This window comes from Gopherus evgoodei, chromosome 1, assembly GCF_007399415.2.
Source record: "Gopherus evgoodei ecotype Sinaloan lineage chromosome 1, rGopEvg1_v1.p, whole genome shotgun sequence".
Taxonomy (NCBI): Eukaryota; Metazoa; Chordata; order Testudines; family Testudinidae; genus Gopherus; species Gopherus evgoodei.
In genome coordinates, this window is record NC_044322.1 from 194,535,777 (window position 1) to 194,557,372 (window position 21,596).

Sequence of the window (21,596 nt, forward strand, 5' to 3'; positions counted from 1 at the left end):
TCCATCAACCACTTCCTTGGCTTTCCTCAAGGTCTCTTTTCTACCACTTTCTTCTGCCACGCTATCTTCACCAGGTCCTCTTCATTCATTCTCTGTATATGTCGTGCTTTGTGGCTTCTATTAGCCACATCAGGGACTTGGAATTCCCTCCTAATACTTTCATTTTGAAATCTCGGGGTCCAAACAGTTTTATATTTGTGGTGAGTCACCAAATGGCAGTAGTAGATACCAGTTAGGAGGGAAAACTGTATCTATTGTATAAACTTTATGGGACAAATTGAGAGGCATGTCTAAAAGTCTAGTGGGAATCAACTTTGGTGCATCTTTCAAAGTAAGAGGGCAGAAGAGAGGAGCATAGCAAGTAAAGAAACTAACAGGAGAGTGCAAAATGTAACTTAGAGTAGCCCCAACCCTAGTTTCTGTTTCACGTTTCTTTGGCTCCTCGGCACATAAGCTACATGGATTCAGTCTCCTTTGTACTCACACATCATTAGAATAGGTATAAGGAAGTGAAAGGGACTCTGTCTAGGTATAAGGTGTCTTAATCTAAGTCTCAGTGAGGGCAAGGGGAAATATATCTCCTTACATATACCTATGGATTTGGCTCTATAAATGCAGTTGCTGAAAATGTTACTTCCATGTATCTCAAAATCCATGTGCTTGCAAATATTTCAATACTATTTCTTGGGGGTGCACACCAATCTCGCACTGGCACCTGCATTTTATGTTCCTAATCTCAGTAATATTCAAAACAAGTTTTCGTGAGAACTGGGGTGGTTGTAGAAAGGAGAAAGAGAAGATACAAAGAAAGCACAGAAAGGAAGGGGGCATTTCCCTTGTTAAATTGGTGTACTTTGAGCCCAGATTCAGGGGACTACTCAAACTACTTAACCGTGCAAAAGAAAATGGGAGCTTTGAGAGCAATGAAAGGACTAGAAAAACTGAACCACTCTGCAAAAAAAAAAAAAATCATTTCAAGATGTAATCTTTATGTGCAAGGATCCGTGCTGTACAGCTGGGAGTATGACATAGCTCTGCTGACCTGAAGGATATTTATCCCTGGTCACAGCGCTCCACAAACAGACCTTCATATTTTCATTCAAACAAATTATTTTTAGTGTGTGGCTCTTCGTTCTGGCTTTATTTCAGCTCAGTGTCTTTGAAAATTAAATGTTATGCTCCACAATTGCATGTAACATATTGAGATGCAAATGCCTGGTTAAGTTCCTTACAGGCTAAGGAGAGAAATTCAGATCCACACACACGGCCAGGCCAGTGCTCATGCAACACTTAAGGGTTTAAGCGATGCATAGAGCTTGCAGTGAATTTCACGCTGACTGAATTCCTTGTCATATGCTGCTTTCTAGGTAGACATGGATTTCTCATTGATGCTAATGTGAGTTCAATTTGTGGATTGAGGCACAGCCTTTATAGGCATTAGGGCACAATTTCTTTCATGAACAATACATAATTATAAGTACATTAGCAACGCATATGAATTGTGCGCCCACGGTGAGGTAATATCTAAGCATGCCTAAGATCTCATTAACGGTAGCTGTCACCACAAGTCATTGTTTCTGCAACCATGATTTGTTGCTTTGAACTTATATACACTCCACACATGGCATAAGTGATGAGTGAACTAGTCCAGATTGTAAAACCTCAACTGCGTGTTCTGCTTCCCTAAAACTGAACTACTGAAACATTTTAATAAAGAATTGTTAAATTCGCATTCATGTGTCCACCTCTCTTGTCTCCAGTTTTGGATTGGAAAAGAAATGCAGGTACCGGATCATCCAGAGAAGAGCTATTCTTACCTTTCTGGCCTGACCAAAATCAGAAGATCTAAAAAGAGGGTCTCTTTTCATCACACTAGCAGCCTGATTGCTTGAGAAGAGGCTTGGGACACATCTGCCCTTTGGGATTCTTATCTGAAGTGATATCACCGCATTTCCTTAGGTTGAGCCATCACTAATAATCCTGCTGTTCCTTTGTGTCACCACTGACCAGGACAGTAATAGTGATGATTAAATGCTAAGGGAGATTAGAGAGGCTATGAAAATAAAGAACTCAATAACAGTGGGGGATTTCAATTATCCCCATCTTGACTTGGAACATGTCACCTCAGGATGAAATGCAGACACAAAATTTCTTGATACTTTAAATAACTGCCTCTTGGAGCAGCTGGTACTGGAACTCACAAGGGGAGAGGCAACTCTTGATTTAGTCCTGAGTGGAGCGCAGGAGCTGGTCCAAAAGGTAACTATAACAGGACCGCTTGGAAATAGTGAACATACTATAACAACATTTAACATCTCTGTGGTGGGAAGAACACCTCAACGGCTCAACACTGTGGCATTTAATTTCAGAAAGGGGAACTATGCAAAAATGAGGGGGCCAGTTAAACAGAAATTAAAAGGTACAGTGACTAAAGTGAAATCCCTGCAAGCTGCATGGGCACTTTTTAAAAACATCATAATAGATGCCCAACTTAAATGTATACCCAAAATTAAGAAACACAGTAAAAGAACTAAAAAAAAGCCATGGTGGCTTAACAACCATGTAAAAGAAGCAGTGAGAGATAAAAAAGCATCTTTTAAAAAATGAAAGTCAAATCCTAATGAGGTAAATAGAAAGGAGCATAAACACTGCCAAATTAAGTGTAAAAATGTAATAAGAAAAGCCAAAGAGGAGTTTGAAGAATGGCTAGCCAAAAACTCAAAAAGTAATAACAAAATGTTTTTAAGTACATCAGAAGCAGGAAGCCTGCTAAACAACCAGTGGGGCCCTTCTATGATCGAGATACAAAAGGAGCGCTTAAAGACGATAAAGTCATTGCAGAGAAACTAAATGCCTTTGCTTCGGTCTTCATGGCTGAGGATGTTAGGGAGATTCCCAAACCTGAGCCAGCTTTTGTAGGTGACAAATCTGAGGAATTGTCACAGATTGAGGTGTCACTAGAGGAGATTTTGGAATTAATTGATAAACTTAACAGTAATAAATCACCGGGACCAGATGGCATTCACCCAAGAGTTCTGAAAGAACTCAAATGTGAAGTTGCGGAACTATTAACTAGGGTTTGTAACCTGTTCTTTAAATCAGCTTCTGCACTCAATGGAAGATAGCCAATGTAACGCCAACATTTTAAAAGGGCTCTAGAGGTGATCCTGGCAATTACAGACCCGTAAGTCTAACGTCAGTACTGGGGGCAAATTAGTTGAAACAATAGTAAAGAATACAATTGTCAGACACATAGAAGAACATAAATTGTTGGGCAAAAGTCAACATGGTTTCTCTAAAGGGAAATTGCTCCTTACTAATCTATTATAGTTCTTTGAAGGGGTCAACAAACATGTGGACAAGGGGGATGCAGTGGACATAGCGTACTTAGATTTCCAGAAAGCCTTTGACAACATCTCTCACCAAAGGCTCTTATGTATATTAAGTTGTCATTGTATAAGAGGGAAGGTCCTTTCATGGATTGAGAACTGGTTAAAAGACAGGGAAAAAAGGGTAGGAATAAACGGTAAATTCTCAGAATGGAGAGGAGTAACTAGTGGTGTTCCCCAAGGACCAATCCTGTTCAATGTATTCATAAATGATCTGGAGAAAGGGGTGAACAGTGAGGTGGCAAAGTTTGCAGATGATACTAAACTGCTCAAGATAGTTAAGATCAAAGCAGATGTGAAGAACTTCAAAAAGATCTCACAAAACTAAGTGATTGGGCAACAAAATGGCAAATGAAATGTAATGTAGATAAATGTCAAGTAATGCACATTGGAAAAAATAACCCCTGCTATACATACAATATGATGGGGGCTAATTTAGCTTCAATGAGTCAGAAAAAAGATCTTGGAGTCATCATGGATAGTTCTCTGAAGACGTCCACGCAGTGTGCAGCGGCAGTCAAAAAAGGAAACAGGATGTTAGGAATCATTAAAAAAGGGATAGAGAATAAGACTGAGAATATCTTATTGCCCTCATATAAATCCATGGTATGCCCACATCTCGAATACTGTGTACAGATGTGGTCTCCTCATCTCAAAAAAGATATACAGGCATTAGAAAAGGTTCAGGGAAGGGCAACTAAAATGATTAGGGGTCTGGAATGGGTCCCATATTAGGAGAGATTAAAGAGGCTAGGACTTTTCAGCTTGCAAAAAAGGAAACTAAGGGGGAATATGATAGAGGTATATAAAATCATGAGTGATGTGGAGAAAGTGGATAAGAAAAAGTTATTTACTTGTTCCCATAATTAAAGAACTAGGGGCCATGAAATGATATTAATGGGCAGCAGGTTTAAAACAAATAAAAGGAAGTTCTTCTTCACACAGCGCACAGTCACCTTGTGGAACTCCTTACCTGAGGAGGTTGTGAAGGCTAGGACTATAACAGAGTTTAAAAGAGAACTGGATAAATTCATGGAGGTTAAGTCCATTAATGGCTATTAGCCAGAATGGATAAGGAATGGTATCCCTAGTCTCTGTCAAACGGTGGAGAAGGATAGCAGGAGAGAGATCACTTGATCATTATCTGTTAGGTTCACTCCCTCTGGGGCACCGGGCATTGGCCACTATCAGAAGACAGGCTACTGGGCTAGATGAACCTTTGGTCTGACCCAGTACTGCCATTCTTATGTTCTTATGTTCTGCTGGGAAAACTACTCTGTAACCAATACTGGGAAAGCTGCTCTGTAACCAATACAGTGAATATCCTTAAAGACAATGGTTGGTGGACAAGAAGGATGATACAGTGGCTTGTGCACTAGCGTCACTCAGTACCTTGATTTCACACCTGTAAAATGGGGATAATAGTACTCACAATGGTGTTGTGAGGGTAAATACATTGAAGCTTGTGAGGTGCTCAGATACTATGGTAAATGGGGCTATATGACTACCTAAAATAGATTACAACTCTAGTGATGTTCATTCTACAGCACTGAAAAATCTGTCTACATATGGGGCTGAGGCGGGGATGATGTTTTGCAGTTAGGTTAACAGGATATGAACACCTTAATACCAGCATAGTTCTTCATCAAGGCTCCAATACTAGTAGTTCACTTGTCCGAAGATGTGTCAAACTGTATCTATGCTAGTGTTAAGGGGCTTTCTAATAACACTAGGCTAACTTGATTCAAAATAAAATAACATTCCCCCTCTCCCCTACGCCCCCCAACACATAAAAAGGAACTCACTGGCAATGTGAACTGCAAGATTTCAAGTGAGCCAAGCCACAGAATCTCAATTAGCTCTACAAGAGCTCCCTGTCCAAGATGAAATTTGCACATGTAGTGATGAATACAAGTAACTCAGTCTAAATAAAACCCAAGGAATACAATTCTCTTGCCACACATACTTAGGTAAATGCTTTCTCCAGTGATTACTTGCTTGCTAAGCTGTAACGGTAAGCTGAAATGTTTGTATAGAGCACTGAAGAGGACACTAAGTTAAAATGTTTTCCCACAGAATTTTTTCTTTTTGTTTTTTTCTTGATTTACAATGATGTGCTGTTAAGTCATAGATTTGAGTGACTGAAGTACTTGTAGGGGATAGGAACAGTCCATAACTTCTTACATAAGACCAGAGTAAAAAAAAAAAAACATTTGCAAATAACATGGAGACCGAGAATAAGTTCATGATTACAAATTCCACCTTGCTGGAGTACAGACAAAAAAAAAAGAGAAAGAGAAAGCAGGCAGAGGATGAATGATGGGTGGATCACAGGAACTCTGCTTACAATTACTAGAGCGGGTTAAAAAGTTGGAATTTCTCTTCTGTGGGAAGTTCCAAAATTTTGAAAAAAAAATCGTTCAGTTTTGGAACTAAAAGTCAGAACTTCATAATTTCTTGCAGAAGGGGAATTTTTTCTGAACTTCTTTAGAACTAATAGGAACATTTCATTAAGCAAATTTCAAAATCAATTCCCCACCTGGAAACCCAAGCTCCAAGGCCCCAAACTCAGTCGTGGCTCCGGGGTTTCTCAGCACCTAGCTCCTGGCTAGGGAGCCTGGAAGCTGTAGGTTCCAATGCAGTGCAGCAGGCAGGCTGCCCTGGAACTACAGACCCTAGGAGTCCTGAAGACCTGACTTCAAGGCAGCCTGCCAGGTGGACAGCATTTGGCTGGCAAGAAACCAGGAAGGTAAATTTCTAAACCTGCCTGGTAGTCAGGGTTCCATTGGGAGATTTGTCAAATTGATGTGGTATGGAAAAATATTGCACTGGGAAATTTCCAACCAGCTATAACAATTACCACGACTGACAGGTTCTCAGATTGGCTAACTGTGTGCACAAATGACTAATGGGCTACGAAGTTATCTGATTAGCATCACAGCAACTATATATGTAAACTAAGCAAGAAATTGTCTTACACCTTGTCTAAATACCAGGCATATAAATAATAGGGCTGGGGTTTCTTTGGTGAGCCTTTTAAAGGCATAGCACAGACCCTGCAGCCCAGAACTGGGAGTATGTGATATTAAGCCACTTTTTGTGCCCTCCCTATCCTCAACTACTCCAGGCACTGAGGAGGCCCCTGGTGTCACAGACATTGGAAGGCCTGCCTATGTTACAGCTGGGTCTCCCCAGGCTGCCCTATGAGCTGCAGCACTGTCCAGAATCATTACTGCACTGCATGCTGCATCCCTACCCCAACATGCCACCCTTCATGCCCCCACCCCCTACACCAGCTCTTGGGAGAGGGTCCCTGAAAATAAGCCTTACAACTGTCTTCCATAGTGCCTGTACTTAGGGGGAAGATCTGCCCCCAACCAGATCTGAGGCTTTTTAGAGCTCCTTTACCCCATTCTAGTCCTTTTATCTGGCCTAACAGGGACAAGAATAGGGACTAAGACTACACACTGTATTTTCAAATAACTGGGGGACGCAAAGACATTTATAATTGCTAATTATTTGGAAGTAACACACTGGGGACTCTACCTTAGATTACATTGTCTGCAGATGTTGATTTCAGCTCCTTATTTGACTATATGGTTGGAAGGGGGCAGGACTTGTAATGGATTTATAGACAATCTTTTCTTTCTGCCCTGTCTCTAACAGGAATTGTTGAAGATGACAGTTGAAGCAATAGCCTGATACTGTATGTTAATTTTGTTGCATTTCAGACAGTTTGAGGACAGCCTTTGGAGATGTGGTGATTTGACAGTGTTGAAGAATGCTTGCATCTAATTTGGGTTGAGTGGTGACCACGGACTTTAGATAAAAGTAACTATCTGACCTTATTTTAATGATGTAATTTCTGCCCATGGAACTCATATTCAATTTGAAAATGTGACACACAATGTGGAATATTGGAATCTGGGACCAAGTAAGTGCACAGATGGTTTTGCATGTGCCGAAGATTGGCTGTGTGGTTCAGAGACTATACAATGGGTGCACTTCAAGACCTTCTTCTGTTCTGAGATAGATTATCAGTCCCAACAGCGTAATATCTATAGGTAATATATATCAATCAGGTTGAATCTTTCAAAATGGAAGATACTTTGTGTGACCACTATAAAACAAGTAGGCTACTAGCCAGATCAAAAAATGATGAGATATTGTTACCTTCTGAAGGCTTCTTAATGACAAACCACATATTGAATGAATAGTGGATTTCAGGTCCATTCCTTGTGGATGGATGTTCAAAACACTTCTTCCATTGGCACTGATTGGTATCCCACTGGCAATTTCAATAAGAGATGGATAAACAGATACAGGATAAAATTTTATTAAGCACTTTAGTGACTTAGGCATGTGAATCCCATTTTTGGAAGTCCCATAGCAGCCTATGTCTCAATAAGGCTTTCAATAAAAGACTTAGGCACCAAAATCCCCCTTTGAAAATGGGACTAAAGCCTATAAGTTACTTAGGTGATTTTAAAACTGTACCCATGGATAATGAACTGACTGTTAGCATTTATACTGCCAGATTTGAGTTGAGGACAGAAGTGGCTAGGATGGAGTTTGCTTCCACTGCTGCTGCTGATATATGTATTCTGTGCCAGTTCTGACCTTTCATGAGCACTAATATTCTTTTACAATAAATAAAATAGTTATAACAGATTATTATCCAAATCTCCTCAAGAAAATCATAGAATAGCAGGGTTGGAAGGGACCCCAGGAGGTCATCTAGTCCAACTCCTGCTCAAAGCAGGACTAATCCCCAGATAGATTTTTGCCCCAGATCCCTAAATGCCCCTCTGAAGGAGTGAACTCACAACCCTGGGTTTATTGAGCCAATGCTCAAACCACTGAGCTATCCCTCCTCCCCCTTTTTATCTTTTATTTAATTTAATATTTTCAGAAAACTTCATTTTGAGGCAGACACTAAATATGGAAAATTTCAGCTTGAACAGGTGAAGTCTGGCAAAGATATAAGCAATTAAAAATAGGGTCTTATAATGGGGCAACATTAACTATAGGCATTGCTAACTAGCCCACCCATAATATAGCATCTTTAAAGATGTGCTCAGTCATAACACATTAAAATATAGCAATAAGACATATATAATTAGTCATCACAAGTTGCACTTAGTTATGTTGCTACAAAGCTTCTATACTCAGGTCAACATTCTTCCTAAATTCAATTCCTCTGAGCACTCCTTTGCCTTATTGATTTGACAATGCAGCCTTTGCAAAACCGGTGTCCACACTGCTTCCTGTGGAGCCATCAAACAAATTGGACATTCATATTTACTTTCCAGGGGAGGATCAAACTCCACATCATATCCTTGAGTCTTCTCCGTGAAGAAGTTTGGAAGGCTTCCAGTCCCACTGCTGACAGAGACACCTATGCTGTCTTCTTTAGCTCCAGCTCTGCACACACTGGCCATGGCTGCATAGCAGCCAGTCTCTAAATCTCTGGCTCTATAGCTGTTGTCACTCTGTATCAAGCTCATAGTAACTAGCTGAGTGCCAAGGAGATGATCTCCTCCAATATAGCTGGAAAGACAGCATCAAAACAGGAAATGAATCCTATTTACCTATCACTCTGAGGCATGTTCTCGCCTTCTATACTCATTCTTGCGGCTTGTCTCTGACCCCTCTCACATTTATCAACATCCAGGATTTTGTCCTTTCACCCTCTCAGAAGACTCCCAACCCACAGTCAGTCTAAATACTGTTAGGTCAATGTGCCAAAACACCACAGGACAAAACCAAATAATAATATTATTGCTAAGAGCAGTCCATTCACAGAGTAAATAACTTGCATACTATACAGATTAGACCAACCTAGTAGCTTCAGAACAGCCATACTGGGTCAGACCAAAGGTCCATCTAGCACAGTATCCTGTCTTCAGACAGCAGCCAATGACAGGTGCCCCAGAGGACTGAACAGAACAGATATTCACCAAGTGATCCATTCCCGGTTGCCCATTTCCATCTTCTTGCAGACAGATGGGAGGAACACCATCCCGGCCCATCTTGGCCAATAGCCATATCCTCCATGAATTTATCTAGTTCTTTTTGAATCCTGTTATAGTATTGGCTTTCAAAACATCCTCTGGTAAAGAGTTCCACAGGTTGACTTTGTTTCCACACCATTCAAGCATACTGTTCAAACCCCACAGTGGAATTTAGATTTGCATCATGTGCACCCACTGCAGCATAGTAGGCAGCATAGGGATGTTATAAAGAGGAACTAGGTATTGCTGCAGATTTGAATTATTGCCTCCTTGTTTCTGTTCTGTGGTGTTAAATGGCTCCTCTTTCAAGTAATATCACTTAACAGATAACACTTGCCAAGTCTGCCCACATAGACTTACTCCCGAACAGCTCTGTAATACATTACTTTGTATGGTTAAAAACAGAGTGAAATTAAAATAAAAGCATGTGCTCTTCATTTGTAATACAAATGGATACAATTTCTTTACTCATCCTAAGTAATTTTAACTGGAGAAGCAGAACATTCTGAAACATTCACATTCTTCTAGGAAGATAGCTCTCAAGAGGCAAAACTAGGCTGTACATTGGTATTTTCAAATGGTCCATGCTTCAGTGAAGCACATAAAAACAATACTTTTGTTTTGGTACAGTAAACAGGAAAAAAATCACTGCCTCTCACACACCCCCAAAGGAGATATCATTAGAAGATATTTTGTTTACAATTCAGAGGAAAAAAATGATCATGGGGAAAAGTTTCAGTAACTAATGGGCTTTGTCTTATTTTGTTGACAAGAACATCTTTTTATAGTACTTAAGCATTCTAACAAGACCAGTGGAGGTCCAGTCGCCTTGAAACAAAAGTAGAAATTTGGAGTTACTTGGCTTAGCTAATGTAAACAACAACTTTCTCAACACCCTATATGCAGTTTGTGACTGAAACAGTCTTCCCATAGACATAGAGTGAATCACATCTTCACACTAATGTAACTTGGCATACCACCAATGGATCTGGCCAGCATGTCTACTTTAAACATTGCTTTTCTAATAGGTGTTCCTAATAGCAGTTAACTTTAACTGCAGCTGTGCGCTGAATTTGAGAATTTAGCCACAGGTAATGCATTATATTTAATCCCAATTTAATCAAGCCAGTTAGGTTTTTTTTTTTTCAAACAAATAGATTTACTTTGCCTCAAAATAAGCATCTGGGTATTCCAGTATGTAAAAAATACTTTCATTATGTTTATTATAAAAATATAAATGTTTCCACTACAAATAATTTTACATTAGTAAGAGGCCATCTATAATTGCACAACATATAAACTAAATGAGTAAGTAATGTTTTGAATTACAAGTTAAAGTAAGTACATGTTACCAAGCAAATCACATCTATACATTGCTTATTGAATGCTAAGTACAGCACAAAACTAGATATGTTAACAGAAATAAATTATATAGGTAAACTATATTTAAAGATACAAAACCAAGAATATGGTACATAATGTTGTGAATCGTTTGCGTTTTGTTTGATGTAAAATAACCAAAGCAGATCCTGTACAGGAAGATGGCCACAAGAATTCTAGTACCTCTACTCCACATTTAAGAATTGTACACTGTTATGTTTACATATGTACAGGGGGGAGGGGAGTGTGGGATGTTTTCAATAAGAGGCCACTTAGAGTACATGTACAATTTTGAAGGGTAGAGGCAGCTAAACTTGTTTAAAACCACTCTACTCATAACTGCAAGCAAAAACCAAACAAACAAAAATGAATTCCCTTCTTACCAAGAATCAGTATCATGCACTTATGCTGAGCATGCTCAGAACAGTGTCCATGGAGGATGCTAGATACTGAGAAAATATTAAGGGTGGTCTAAGGTGTAAGATCTCAATCTGAAACATTTTTCTTGTTTTGAGAAGCATTTAAAAATTTCCTCCCCTAAAGATGCCTGAATAAAGATTGAGAGAAACATCTGTAGAAAAACCTTGTGAAAAGATTCCTCCTACACTTCTGTCCACACTGGAGCTTGGTGACTTAAATTGATTAACAATGTCTGAATTTTGAATTTTAAGACCAAATTTGAAGAGAAGAACAATTCTGAACACAATAAGCAAGATGAAATTGGCATTGTGCTTTCTTATATTGGATCTTATACTGGATCACCCTTCCCTAATTGGGCAGGACAGTCCTGAAATTTACATTTTAAGTCCCAGTCCCAAGCCAAATGACTCCAGGTCAGCATTTGTCCCAGATTCTCTATGGCATTCCTATGTGCCTGCCTGAGGCTCAGATGCAGTGCCAGCCTCTTCCTGAGGTAGGCTTAGCTCCCCCTTACCACAAGGATCTACCTCGGGCTCCTCCTCTTCCCCCTGAGTCTCTGCCTCCTGGCCAAGCCAGAACCTGGCGGTAAGAAAAGCTGCCCAGGGAATCCGGGCCATTGTGGGGGGACCTGGAGTCCCAGAACCTTCATCTGCCCTTGGCAGTGAGTCCTGGGGTGTGTGGACACAGGTTGGAGGTTGTTCTTGTGCATCCCGGCCCCCCGCCTGGGACTGGCTGAGAGTCTGGGGCTCCCCACAGTGGTCTGGGCTCCTTGGGCGGCTCTTACCACTGCCCAGCTCCAACTTCCAGCCTGGTCAGGGGCTGGATTCTCGGGGGGGGAAGAGGAGGAGTAGAGGCTCCTGCATGTCCCAAAAATGTGCCCCATTTTTGCAGTTAGAAAAGATGGCCACCCTAATATTGGGGCATCCATCGTATTTCACTGCAGAATCCTGGTCTAACAAAAGAACACACTGAATAGAAAATCACAACGATTTTTTGTGGTCTAACTGCTTTCTTTTAATTTTCTGCACTTTTTAATATTGTTGGTTCAAATTTTTGTCAAATCATATTAATAGACATTATCAACTGTATTTCAAATCCGATTCTTCTCAGCATGTTCACTTGCTACGATTTACTAAAAAGGCAATCTACAATTCTGTCTCCATTTATCAGTGAGTGATAAATGCGTTCGCTTTGCATTGTTCACATTTTGGATCCAGGAAGAATAATTTAGAAGCAGATTCAGCCTGGAGAATTCTAAGAATTCAGCATCATGCTTCTGTGTATTTGAGAAGAACCAGCAATTGATTTTGCATTCATGGTAGCCGACTCAACTAGATACATAGCAATTAAGGCTGTGAGTTTGTCATGGAGGTCACGGAAGTCACATTTCCTGGCTAAGGGGAGCTGTGGAGCCGGTGCTTGGGGTGAGGGCAGCGTGAGGAGCTAGGAGTTGGAGGGACAGACAGGTCATTGCTTCAGGGGAGGCACAAAGGAAGCCTGTAAGCCCTGCCACCCCCCAACCCCAGCACCAGAAGGGGTCCCAGGTTGCGTGTCACCACTGCCTCTCCCAGGACTCATGGTGCCTCCCTGGGTGCCCCCTCATGAGCATCTGTGGTGCCCCATGGCCACCCCCCACCCCAAGATTTAGTCAGGGGTTTATTGCCCATGTCTGTCCATGACTTTTACTAAAAATACCTGTGACTAAATCATAGCCTTAATAGTAATCTATACGACACATTACCGCCCTGGGGCCTTCAAAATCCATTTGTCTTGTCTTTTGTTTGTTTTCACAGGAACTCAGTGCTATTCAGTGGAATCCACTGTGCAGAAGAGATGGAAGTTTAAAGAGGGCAGGATTCCAGTCCTAGATGTGCAGCATTAAGTCACATCACATCCTAGTGTAATGATCAGAGACTCTGTGTGTGTGTGTGTATATATAAATGCCATGACTTCCTGCTAATTATGCACGTGTGGCAATCAGGAATAGAATCCCTGATGTTCAGCTCCAGACTCAGACTCAAACCTTCATCATGTAAGCTAAAGAAGCAGTCCCACTAAATTAGGGTACAAATCTGCCTCCCTTATACTGAATTCTAGACCTCACTCTGCAAATAGCTCCACTGAAATCAATCTGAATAAGGTGCTACTTACTCATCATGTGTAAGGATGGTGAAATCAGGTCTTTGGGAAGTAAAGGAAACTAACATGCTTAACCAGGCTGGCTATTGATCCCTGGAACAATTCATATGTTGTACACACACAGTTCTGCTAGTATATTTACTCTAGGTTAGAAGTGTAACATATTACTGTAAACAGAGATATGACATAGATGGAATGTCTGTAACTCGAGATGGATTGTTCAGAGCAAGAGCTGGAAATAGGCTTTTCTTTCCTGGATTTCAAACAGGGCAGTATGAACATACAACAAAATCTAGTAAGTAACACATCATACAATTTTCTCACGTTAAATCATCGATTCTGATCAGTGAAGCGTGACTGCATTTGGCACATGGCAGTAATAAATCTAAGTTAAGATATTTAAGCATAAATATAAACAATAAGGAATAAAAGGAAATAAATATGCCTTTTAAAAAAATTAAGACTTTTTTTTGTTTTTTAAATGGAAACATTTAAGGAAGCTAACATAATGGCAAAAATCATTTGTGAACTAACTCAAAGTCACTACAAACGTTATTTCTGTATTCCTTTCCACAGCTGAAACAGAGGATTACAGTGATGTTATTGTATGGCCAGATAAGTTTGAGGCATAATCCCGCAATTTTGCTTGCCTTTAAAGAAATAAAATACCTGTTACAGATCTCTTCTGTGTATAAAAATACTGAAAGTCTTTTTTTCTTCTTGTTGCTGCTGTCAATCAAACACACAGCCTTTGTGTCCATGGTTTTTCATGAAATTCAGTCAGTCAATGTTCAAATGGCTCTGGGGTTCAGTTTCACTGTTTTACTTGGAAGGATTTTTACATATTTTTTCTTTTCACAATTATTATCTGTATTATCAGTTAGTTACTAGAAGGGGAAAAGAAAGCTCTCGCCCTTTAGGATTAAAAATTTATGTTCCTATTTTTAAGGCATTGATACTCAATATTTGAGTTTCTTAGTGGGCTTGAAATTTCCACCAATGTTCCCAACAGTGTTGTGAGAGCTCCTTTAATTCGTGCAGTTTTCTCAGCCATCACTGTTTGCCCTTTGAAGCAACTTCTCTCTCTCTCTCTCTCTCTCTCTGACCTGAGCAACATCATTTTGGTACCTTACACGGGAACAGGGCCATTCTTTGTATGATTTTCTAGCGCTTTAATACTGCTAATAATCTTCTTCTGAGGCCCAACAACTGTAACACCAACCTTCTTCATATCACTGAAAGAAAGAGAACACATGGTTGATAAATGTGATGTACTCTGTCTCTGTATTTCATACTGCCCTTTTCCTATTGCTAGATCAGAGTGTACAAGTACGGAAACCAGTGAGAATGTGTGTCTCAAAAAAAAATAGCACAAGAGAAGATATCACTTAGCTGCTTTCTGCTTTATTTAGCACCAGCAAATACCCACCCAAAAGATGAGACACTGAACTAGTGCTGATTATGGCCCAGAGTAGAAAATTGAGATTCCTGGGGTCTTTTCCCTGCTGTAGCGGCATTTCATACTGTGATCATCAGCATGATTTTTTTTTCCTGAATCAGTCCTGCCATTTTGCACACAGAGTCCTTTTAGCAGTTTGGCTTTCATAACTCTGGTATTGCTGCTGAAATTTATAGCTACATGCTCATATTCACAGGCCCTGCTGTGTTTTTGCTTTCTGTTTCTCCAGACAATCTACTCCCTTTGTTGGGCATAGTGGAAATGTGGCTTCACACTTTTGCTGTCAAGCTAATTAACTATTAGTCCACAGGAAACTGGCCATTACCAGTGGGTTTCTGCAATGTTCTCAGGGGTCATTGCTATGGTAAGCCATTAGCAACTTTTTTTTTTTTTTACACAATTGCAACAACATGCTAATTGGCTGTATTTATGTGTTTTAATTCCCATACGGCAGCTATTGGTTACTTGTTCTCCATCACTTAACTGCCACCAATGTATACCATTAAGAATTCAATATTCATTCTGGCACAGTATCTTCATAACTATATCTGACTTGTTCCCAGATGCAGAGAGACTATTACCACAACACTCTACACCACAGGAATAAAGATGGTACGCATTTACATTTAAATAAACTAATTCATTCCAGATGGATGCATGAATTTGTAACACCAATTCCTCCAGCTTGTTCCTCGAGATACAGGAGGAAATTGGGGCTCATACAAAGCCCCAGTTTGAACCAGTTCTTTTCCTTCTCTATATAAATGGACTTTAAAGTAGATTAGATGATTGTAGCATTTGTAATGTTTTGAGAATAATGAAAAATGTTCTTTTCTCAATGAATGTGTGCGTGTCTTATTAATATTAATGAGTATTGTGTATGCACATCAGATGATTTGAACAAGAGGGTGATAAATTGTTTAAGGGAAGCTTGATTGCAACCAACAAATAATTTGATATTTCTATTTGTCCACATTCATGCATAAGTACAACAAATAGCGGGTGCACATTTAAGGTCCCAACTATGCCTTCATTTACCTCGATGGCTACGTGATCTGTACCTAAGTGGGTGCTCAGGGATTAACTGGGTAAAAAATGTTCTAAAATCTCTTAGGTTTGCTTATCTCCTTTAAACATTCCCACCATCTTCCTGAGAGAGTTAAAACCCCCAGTAACTTCTTCAGAATGTCCTCCTGCTTATAACTGTAGTGATCATCTAATCAGAGACAGAAAAGTGACTTCTGGCCAGTCACCCAACATAGTGAAGACCTACAGCAAAAAGTCCATGGACACAGTCACTGCAGAGACTACTGTGTCTTTGAATTGACTCTAAAATACAACCTTCTAATGTTATTTTGCCTTCCTCATATGTATCACGATGTGTCTCTTTTACCATGTTATATATTGTTTACATCCAACATATTGAGCTCTCTGCAGCAATGGCTGTCTTTATATTGGTTGTTTGTACAGTAACTTACTCCTGGGGGAATTCTGTGCCACTGTGTGGGTGCATCATTAATAAGCTATGCATATTTATAACATTTTGCGCAGAAAAAAGCTTCTGCCAGAAAGTTGCCCTTTTCCCACCAGAGGGCGCTATGGTGCTAGACTGGAGCAGATTCAGCAGAAAATAACTTGGGCTGGAAAGTTACTGCAGTTCCGCCTTTTTCTCACCAGAGGGCGCTGTGGCCATGGAAAGGAGCAGCATCTCCCAGCCAGCTAGGGGAGAGAAAACCTGCCGTATTCACTGCACTTGCCGGGCCACGTCAGAAGACGGGGTATGGGGAGACAGTGCGGGGCTGCTGGCAGGGCAGACAGGGGCTCATAAGAGCTAGTGGGGGATGACACACTGGGGCAGGGGCTGAATAGAAGTGGAGGCGCAGGGCCACATGGGCAAAGGGGTGGCTGACTGGGGACACAAAGCCACATGGGGATGGGGGAGAGGGTTCAGGGCAACATAGGAACAGGAGGATAGTTGAGTGGAGGCACAGAGACACATGGGAATTGGGAGAGGGCGCAGGGTCACATGGGGGTGGCTGACTGGGGGCACAGAGACACATGGAGACAGAGGGAGGGTTGCAGGGCCACATGGGGATGTGGGAGTGGGTGTCTGAGTGGGGTGAGGAGGACACATGTGGAAGGGAATACAGGGAAACATGAGAGTGCAGGGACACATAGGGACAGGTGCAGATGTGCCTGACTGAATGGGACAGGCTAGGGGTCAGCCAGGGTTTGCATGGGGAATGCTCCCTAACAATCCTTCCCAGCCCCCCCCCCCAAACCTGTTCCATGTTTCCCCCCACACACACATACACACACGCACCCAACAACCCTCCAAGTTCACACCCAGGCTCCTTTCCAGCAATAATTTCCCTCTCCCTCAGCTTCTCCATTACTCCAGGCTCCCCCCAAGCCTTTGCACTGCTTCTGAGGGGTCTGGGAAATACGGTTCTGTATTGTAGTTTAAATGAACTATTACTCAGCATTCTGCCTAGTAAGGAATCTATTTGTCAAAAAACATTTCCTGAATTTTTTGTTGTTGTCTATATTGTTATGGACATACTTGCTGACAGGTATTTTGAAATAAATGACCCAAAATAATTGAAACTGGTGTGATTATATTGTGTTATTTTGACATCAAATATGCAGAATTTTGCAGAATTTGAAAATATAGTGTGCATAATTTTTATTTTTTTGGCACTGAATTCCCCCAGGAGTAACAGTACAATGGGGCCCTGTGCAGTATCCCTAGAAAATATTGCCACCAATATAATAAAGAGCAGTTTATAGGATGAAATATATTTCGCCAAACATTCATCAAATAAAAGGAACAACAACAACAAAAATAAAGTTCTGGATGGAGGGATCTGTTCTCACAGACAACTTGGGAACAGTTACAGTCAATAGAAAAAGTGTTTGCTATGAATATAGGGTGACCAGATGCCCCAATAAAATCTGGACTGTCCTGATTTTGAGGAATTTGTCCCGTGTCCCAACCAGAGTACGGTCAGAACGCTATTTGTCCTGATATTTTGTTTCCTGGTCTTTGGCAGCAATTCGGCAGAGGGTCCTCCAGTTGTGGACAGTCTTCAGCAGTATTTCAGTGGCGGGTGCTTCTGTCTTTGGCAGCAAGATTTATTACCCACCACCGAAATACTGCTGAAGACCGTCCACAACTGAAGGGCTCTCCACCGAATTGCCATCGAACTCTCAGATGGGTGAGTGTAAAAAAACAAAACAAAACACCCCCCGTGAGGCAGTCCCAATATTTTCCCCTTAACATCTAGTCAACCTATATGAATAACTCTTACGCTGCACCTGTAATAGTTGGTATTTGTATTTTTATTTTTCACAGTAAAACATTTAAAACTGAATTCTAAATCCCATTAGGACATTGTCGATGGCTGAACTTTTCAAACTGGGTTGCCTGCAGTCAGTTTCTTAAATAAAAGTGGCCTGATTTTCAGAGATGCTGGCAACATAAGCTCCCACTGACTCTTGGCCAATTTCTTCTCAGGCCCTGATCCTGTGATTGGCACCACATGGAAGAACCTTCTCCTCACTTCACTCAGTTCTGTGTGAGCACAGGACTCTGCTTACACAGACCAAGCTGCAGTTGTCCTCATGCCATCTGCAAAACTGTTTCCTATACATATATAACAACTAAATTTGAATTTAAAACACTTGAAAATGGCCTTTAAATGCAAGAGAGTATTTTAAAGCTACTCATGTTAAAGCTTAGTCCAAAACCGTGACTTGTGCATGTTTTAAAAAAAAATATCCATGGACAATACTGACGCATTATCACTATAAATTGCACTAACTTACTCTATGGAAATCTTGGCTATTGTGTCACATGAACTGTATTCCACGCCTGTGAAGATGTCCTTGCACTGTCCTGTCCGAAATCCGTTGAGCCAGTCATCTGTCGTGTGGAAGGCTGAGATGTCAACGTTGCTTTGGTCCAGGAGAAGATTTGATGGCCTGGAATAAAAAGAATGTGATCAAAGTAAGAGAACTGGAGTAATCATAGATACATTTTGTGTCTAAACTCAACACCAACACCAGCAGGAGTTTCCAGCCGCTTTCCTGTTCATCTGTGGAACTTATCCACCACTGAGGCCTCATTTGTTCAAGCTGGCAGCATTGAGGAACACTGTGTAATCATCTTGTTTATGAGCTCCAACTACTCCACTCATCCCTGTGCTTTTACTCACAGAAGCATTACCAGTATGTTACCTATATTTTTACATTATAATTTTTTTTTAAACATTAACAAAGATGAGCCTAATTTAGACTATATTTATGTGATTTGACTAGTCCCAAATAACAGACTAGTCACTCAAGTAATGAGCCCTCTTAATTTCAAATTCAACTCATTGATTATATAATTTACAGATACTGAGCATTTGGAATATTGCAGCCTTACGGAAAAATTCTAGATACTGCTATTAGAGCTGAAAGTACAAATACATTATCATAGACTGCTGGGGCTTTAAAAACACCAAAAGGTCCATAACGGCTCAAAAATCACACAATGATTATTAAGGGAATGTAGAGTGTTAGTGGAGCAATTGTAACCCATGTGGAAGGTATGTAATTTACAATGCACAAGCAGAGGCAAAAATAGAGGCTCATTACTGAACACAATTAGCCAAGTTTTCAAGTCGTTGTTAGATCCCGATCTTAAAAATTGTGGGCATCCCAAAACAAGAGCATCCACTAAGGCATTCTGCAAGTTGTTGTGACATTATAACACAAGTTTCTTTTGACTTTAAAATTAATCATTGCTCATAAAGGGTGCTGAATTGACATTTACTGAACATAATTCTGTGTTCATCCACAGAACAAAGGATGACAAAGACACCAACCATGCAATTTTTCCTCTTTTCCTGTCCTCCCAAGGCACTTTCATTCACTGCTAAAGGGACCATGCTTAGATGGTAGGTCAAGTCTCCACACTCTTATTTTAGCCTTTGCTGCAACGTACAAATAGTTATCTAGGAATTAGATTGCATCCATTCACTCACTTCATCAAAATTAGCAAGCAAACAACAGATGGTAACATCTTGGAGCTACAACTGCCCTGGGCCATGTCTGAAGTGGTGAGTAAAAGGCCCCATATTCCATTAACAGTCCACTGAACCAGTCACACCAGGGCTTAGAGTAAGGTGGAGAAGTGCCTCCCCTCCATTTTGAGTCTAATTTAACCACTGATTCAGAACAGTGACCAAGTGCAATATTAAAATGTGTGACACATCCAAGCATGCCATCTGAGTTGTGTCTTCTCCAATCTCCACCTTATGTGGCATCTCACAGAGCTCACTTGTGTATTACTTTGTCTATTTTAACCCATTTTCAGTCTGTATGATTTCTAACAGGAGGATATTGTTAGATTAATGGCAATGGGGAAGTCAATGTGCTATTGAAAATAAGCATAAAAAGTGTGACAAGGTAGGTGAGATAATATCTTTTCTTGGGTCAACTTCTCTACTGCCAGGAAATGCTGGGTGACTGATACTCATTTGGTAGCATTACAGAGAGCTATACTTGCTGCTCTCACAATGATCTACCAATACATCCATGCATGGTGATGGGGCTCTTCTTTTCCAACATTGCTACTACACTGTAATGTCTTACGTTAGTGCACAGATGTGGACAGATGTCTGGCCTCCCCTATATTGACACTAGTTGTTTTTTCTCATTTCATTGTTATCTTTTTTCTAAGCTGCACACAAAGCCTCTGAATAGCGATGTGAACAGTACTCTTTCTGGTGGGCAAGACATATTAGTGTCCATATTAATTATTTCCCAGTTGCAACACTAATTAACATTATACCAGATTCTTCCTCCTATGATAGTATCTAAGGATATGAGCCTCTACAGTAGATGCTTGTTTGTAGCAACACCTTGTAGGAGCAACTGGCACTTACGAGCAACATTTCCCCATGTTCCTGGGACCCAGTGAAATGTCGACACTCCCACATCAGCAACAGCTGCTTAGGAGCAACATAGCAAAAGGACACTGATATGTTGCTACCACTGACTGTCTACTGTATTCGCTTCAAATCCGACCTCCCCAATAGCTACTGTGAGCCTGCCCTGATTCAGCAAAGCACACACCTAACTTTAAGCACATGCTCACTTTCATTAAGGTCTATTGTGTGCTTCAGTGCTTTGCTGAATTGAAGCCTTTTTTGCGACTGACTTGAGACTAAGGGTCACAAATAACCTGTACGCAGTGTTGTTGTCCACATAGCACAGGCTATACTATGGGCTCCTCCTACTGGAAGTTCCCACAGAATTACCCCAGTTTTGTTTTGGCCCTAAAAAATCAGTGTGAAGCCTTTCCTCCAACTCTTTTTACCTATCTCCACCTTCACTATCATTGTAGACAGGAGACAAACAATGTAAACCATTTGAAACTTACTAAGCACAAAACAAGACAGTGAAAATTACATAGCATCTGAACCACTTAGCAAAACAGGAAGAACGCCAGGACTCCTGCAACAGTATCTGTTCTTGTTTCACAAATGCACTCTAATACGCTCCACTGAGCTGTGGACAGTATGTTGAAACAGGTCCTTAAATAACAAAGAGAGGCTGCCTGACAATATGCTGGTTTAGTGTTTGGCAGGAGACAGCCATCCTCAGCACTGAAGCTCTGTGTGAGGGCTACATGGTGGGCCTGCCAGCAGAAGAACCACATCCTATGTGCACTGCAGAGAGGTTCACTGCACCAGCACCAAGAGCAGTGGAGAGGAGTGCTCAGATGACAGGCCACACCATCTGCAT

The 21,596-nt window shown here is 40.8% G+C and overlaps 1 protein-coding gene across 2 annotated transcripts in view; it reads right to left on the reverse strand.

The window, feature by feature from the left end:
- Positions 1-10,602: 10,602 nt before the first annotated feature.
- EPHA3 (EPH receptor A3) overlaps positions 10,603-21,596 on the reverse strand; it is a 324,372-nt gene continuing 313,378 nt past the window's right edge. For both annotated transcript variants that reach the window (XM_030581675.1, XM_030581667.1), the window contains exons 16-17: positions 18,630-18,785; positions 10,603-14,577 (exon numbers count right to left, since the gene is read on the reverse strand). In XM_030581675.1, coding sequence (XP_030437535.1) covers positions 14,472-14,577; positions 18,630-18,785 — 262 coding nt within the window. In that variant the 3' untranslated portion in view covers positions 10,603-14,471. The remainder of the gene's footprint in view (positions 14,578-18,629; positions 18,786-21,596) is intronic.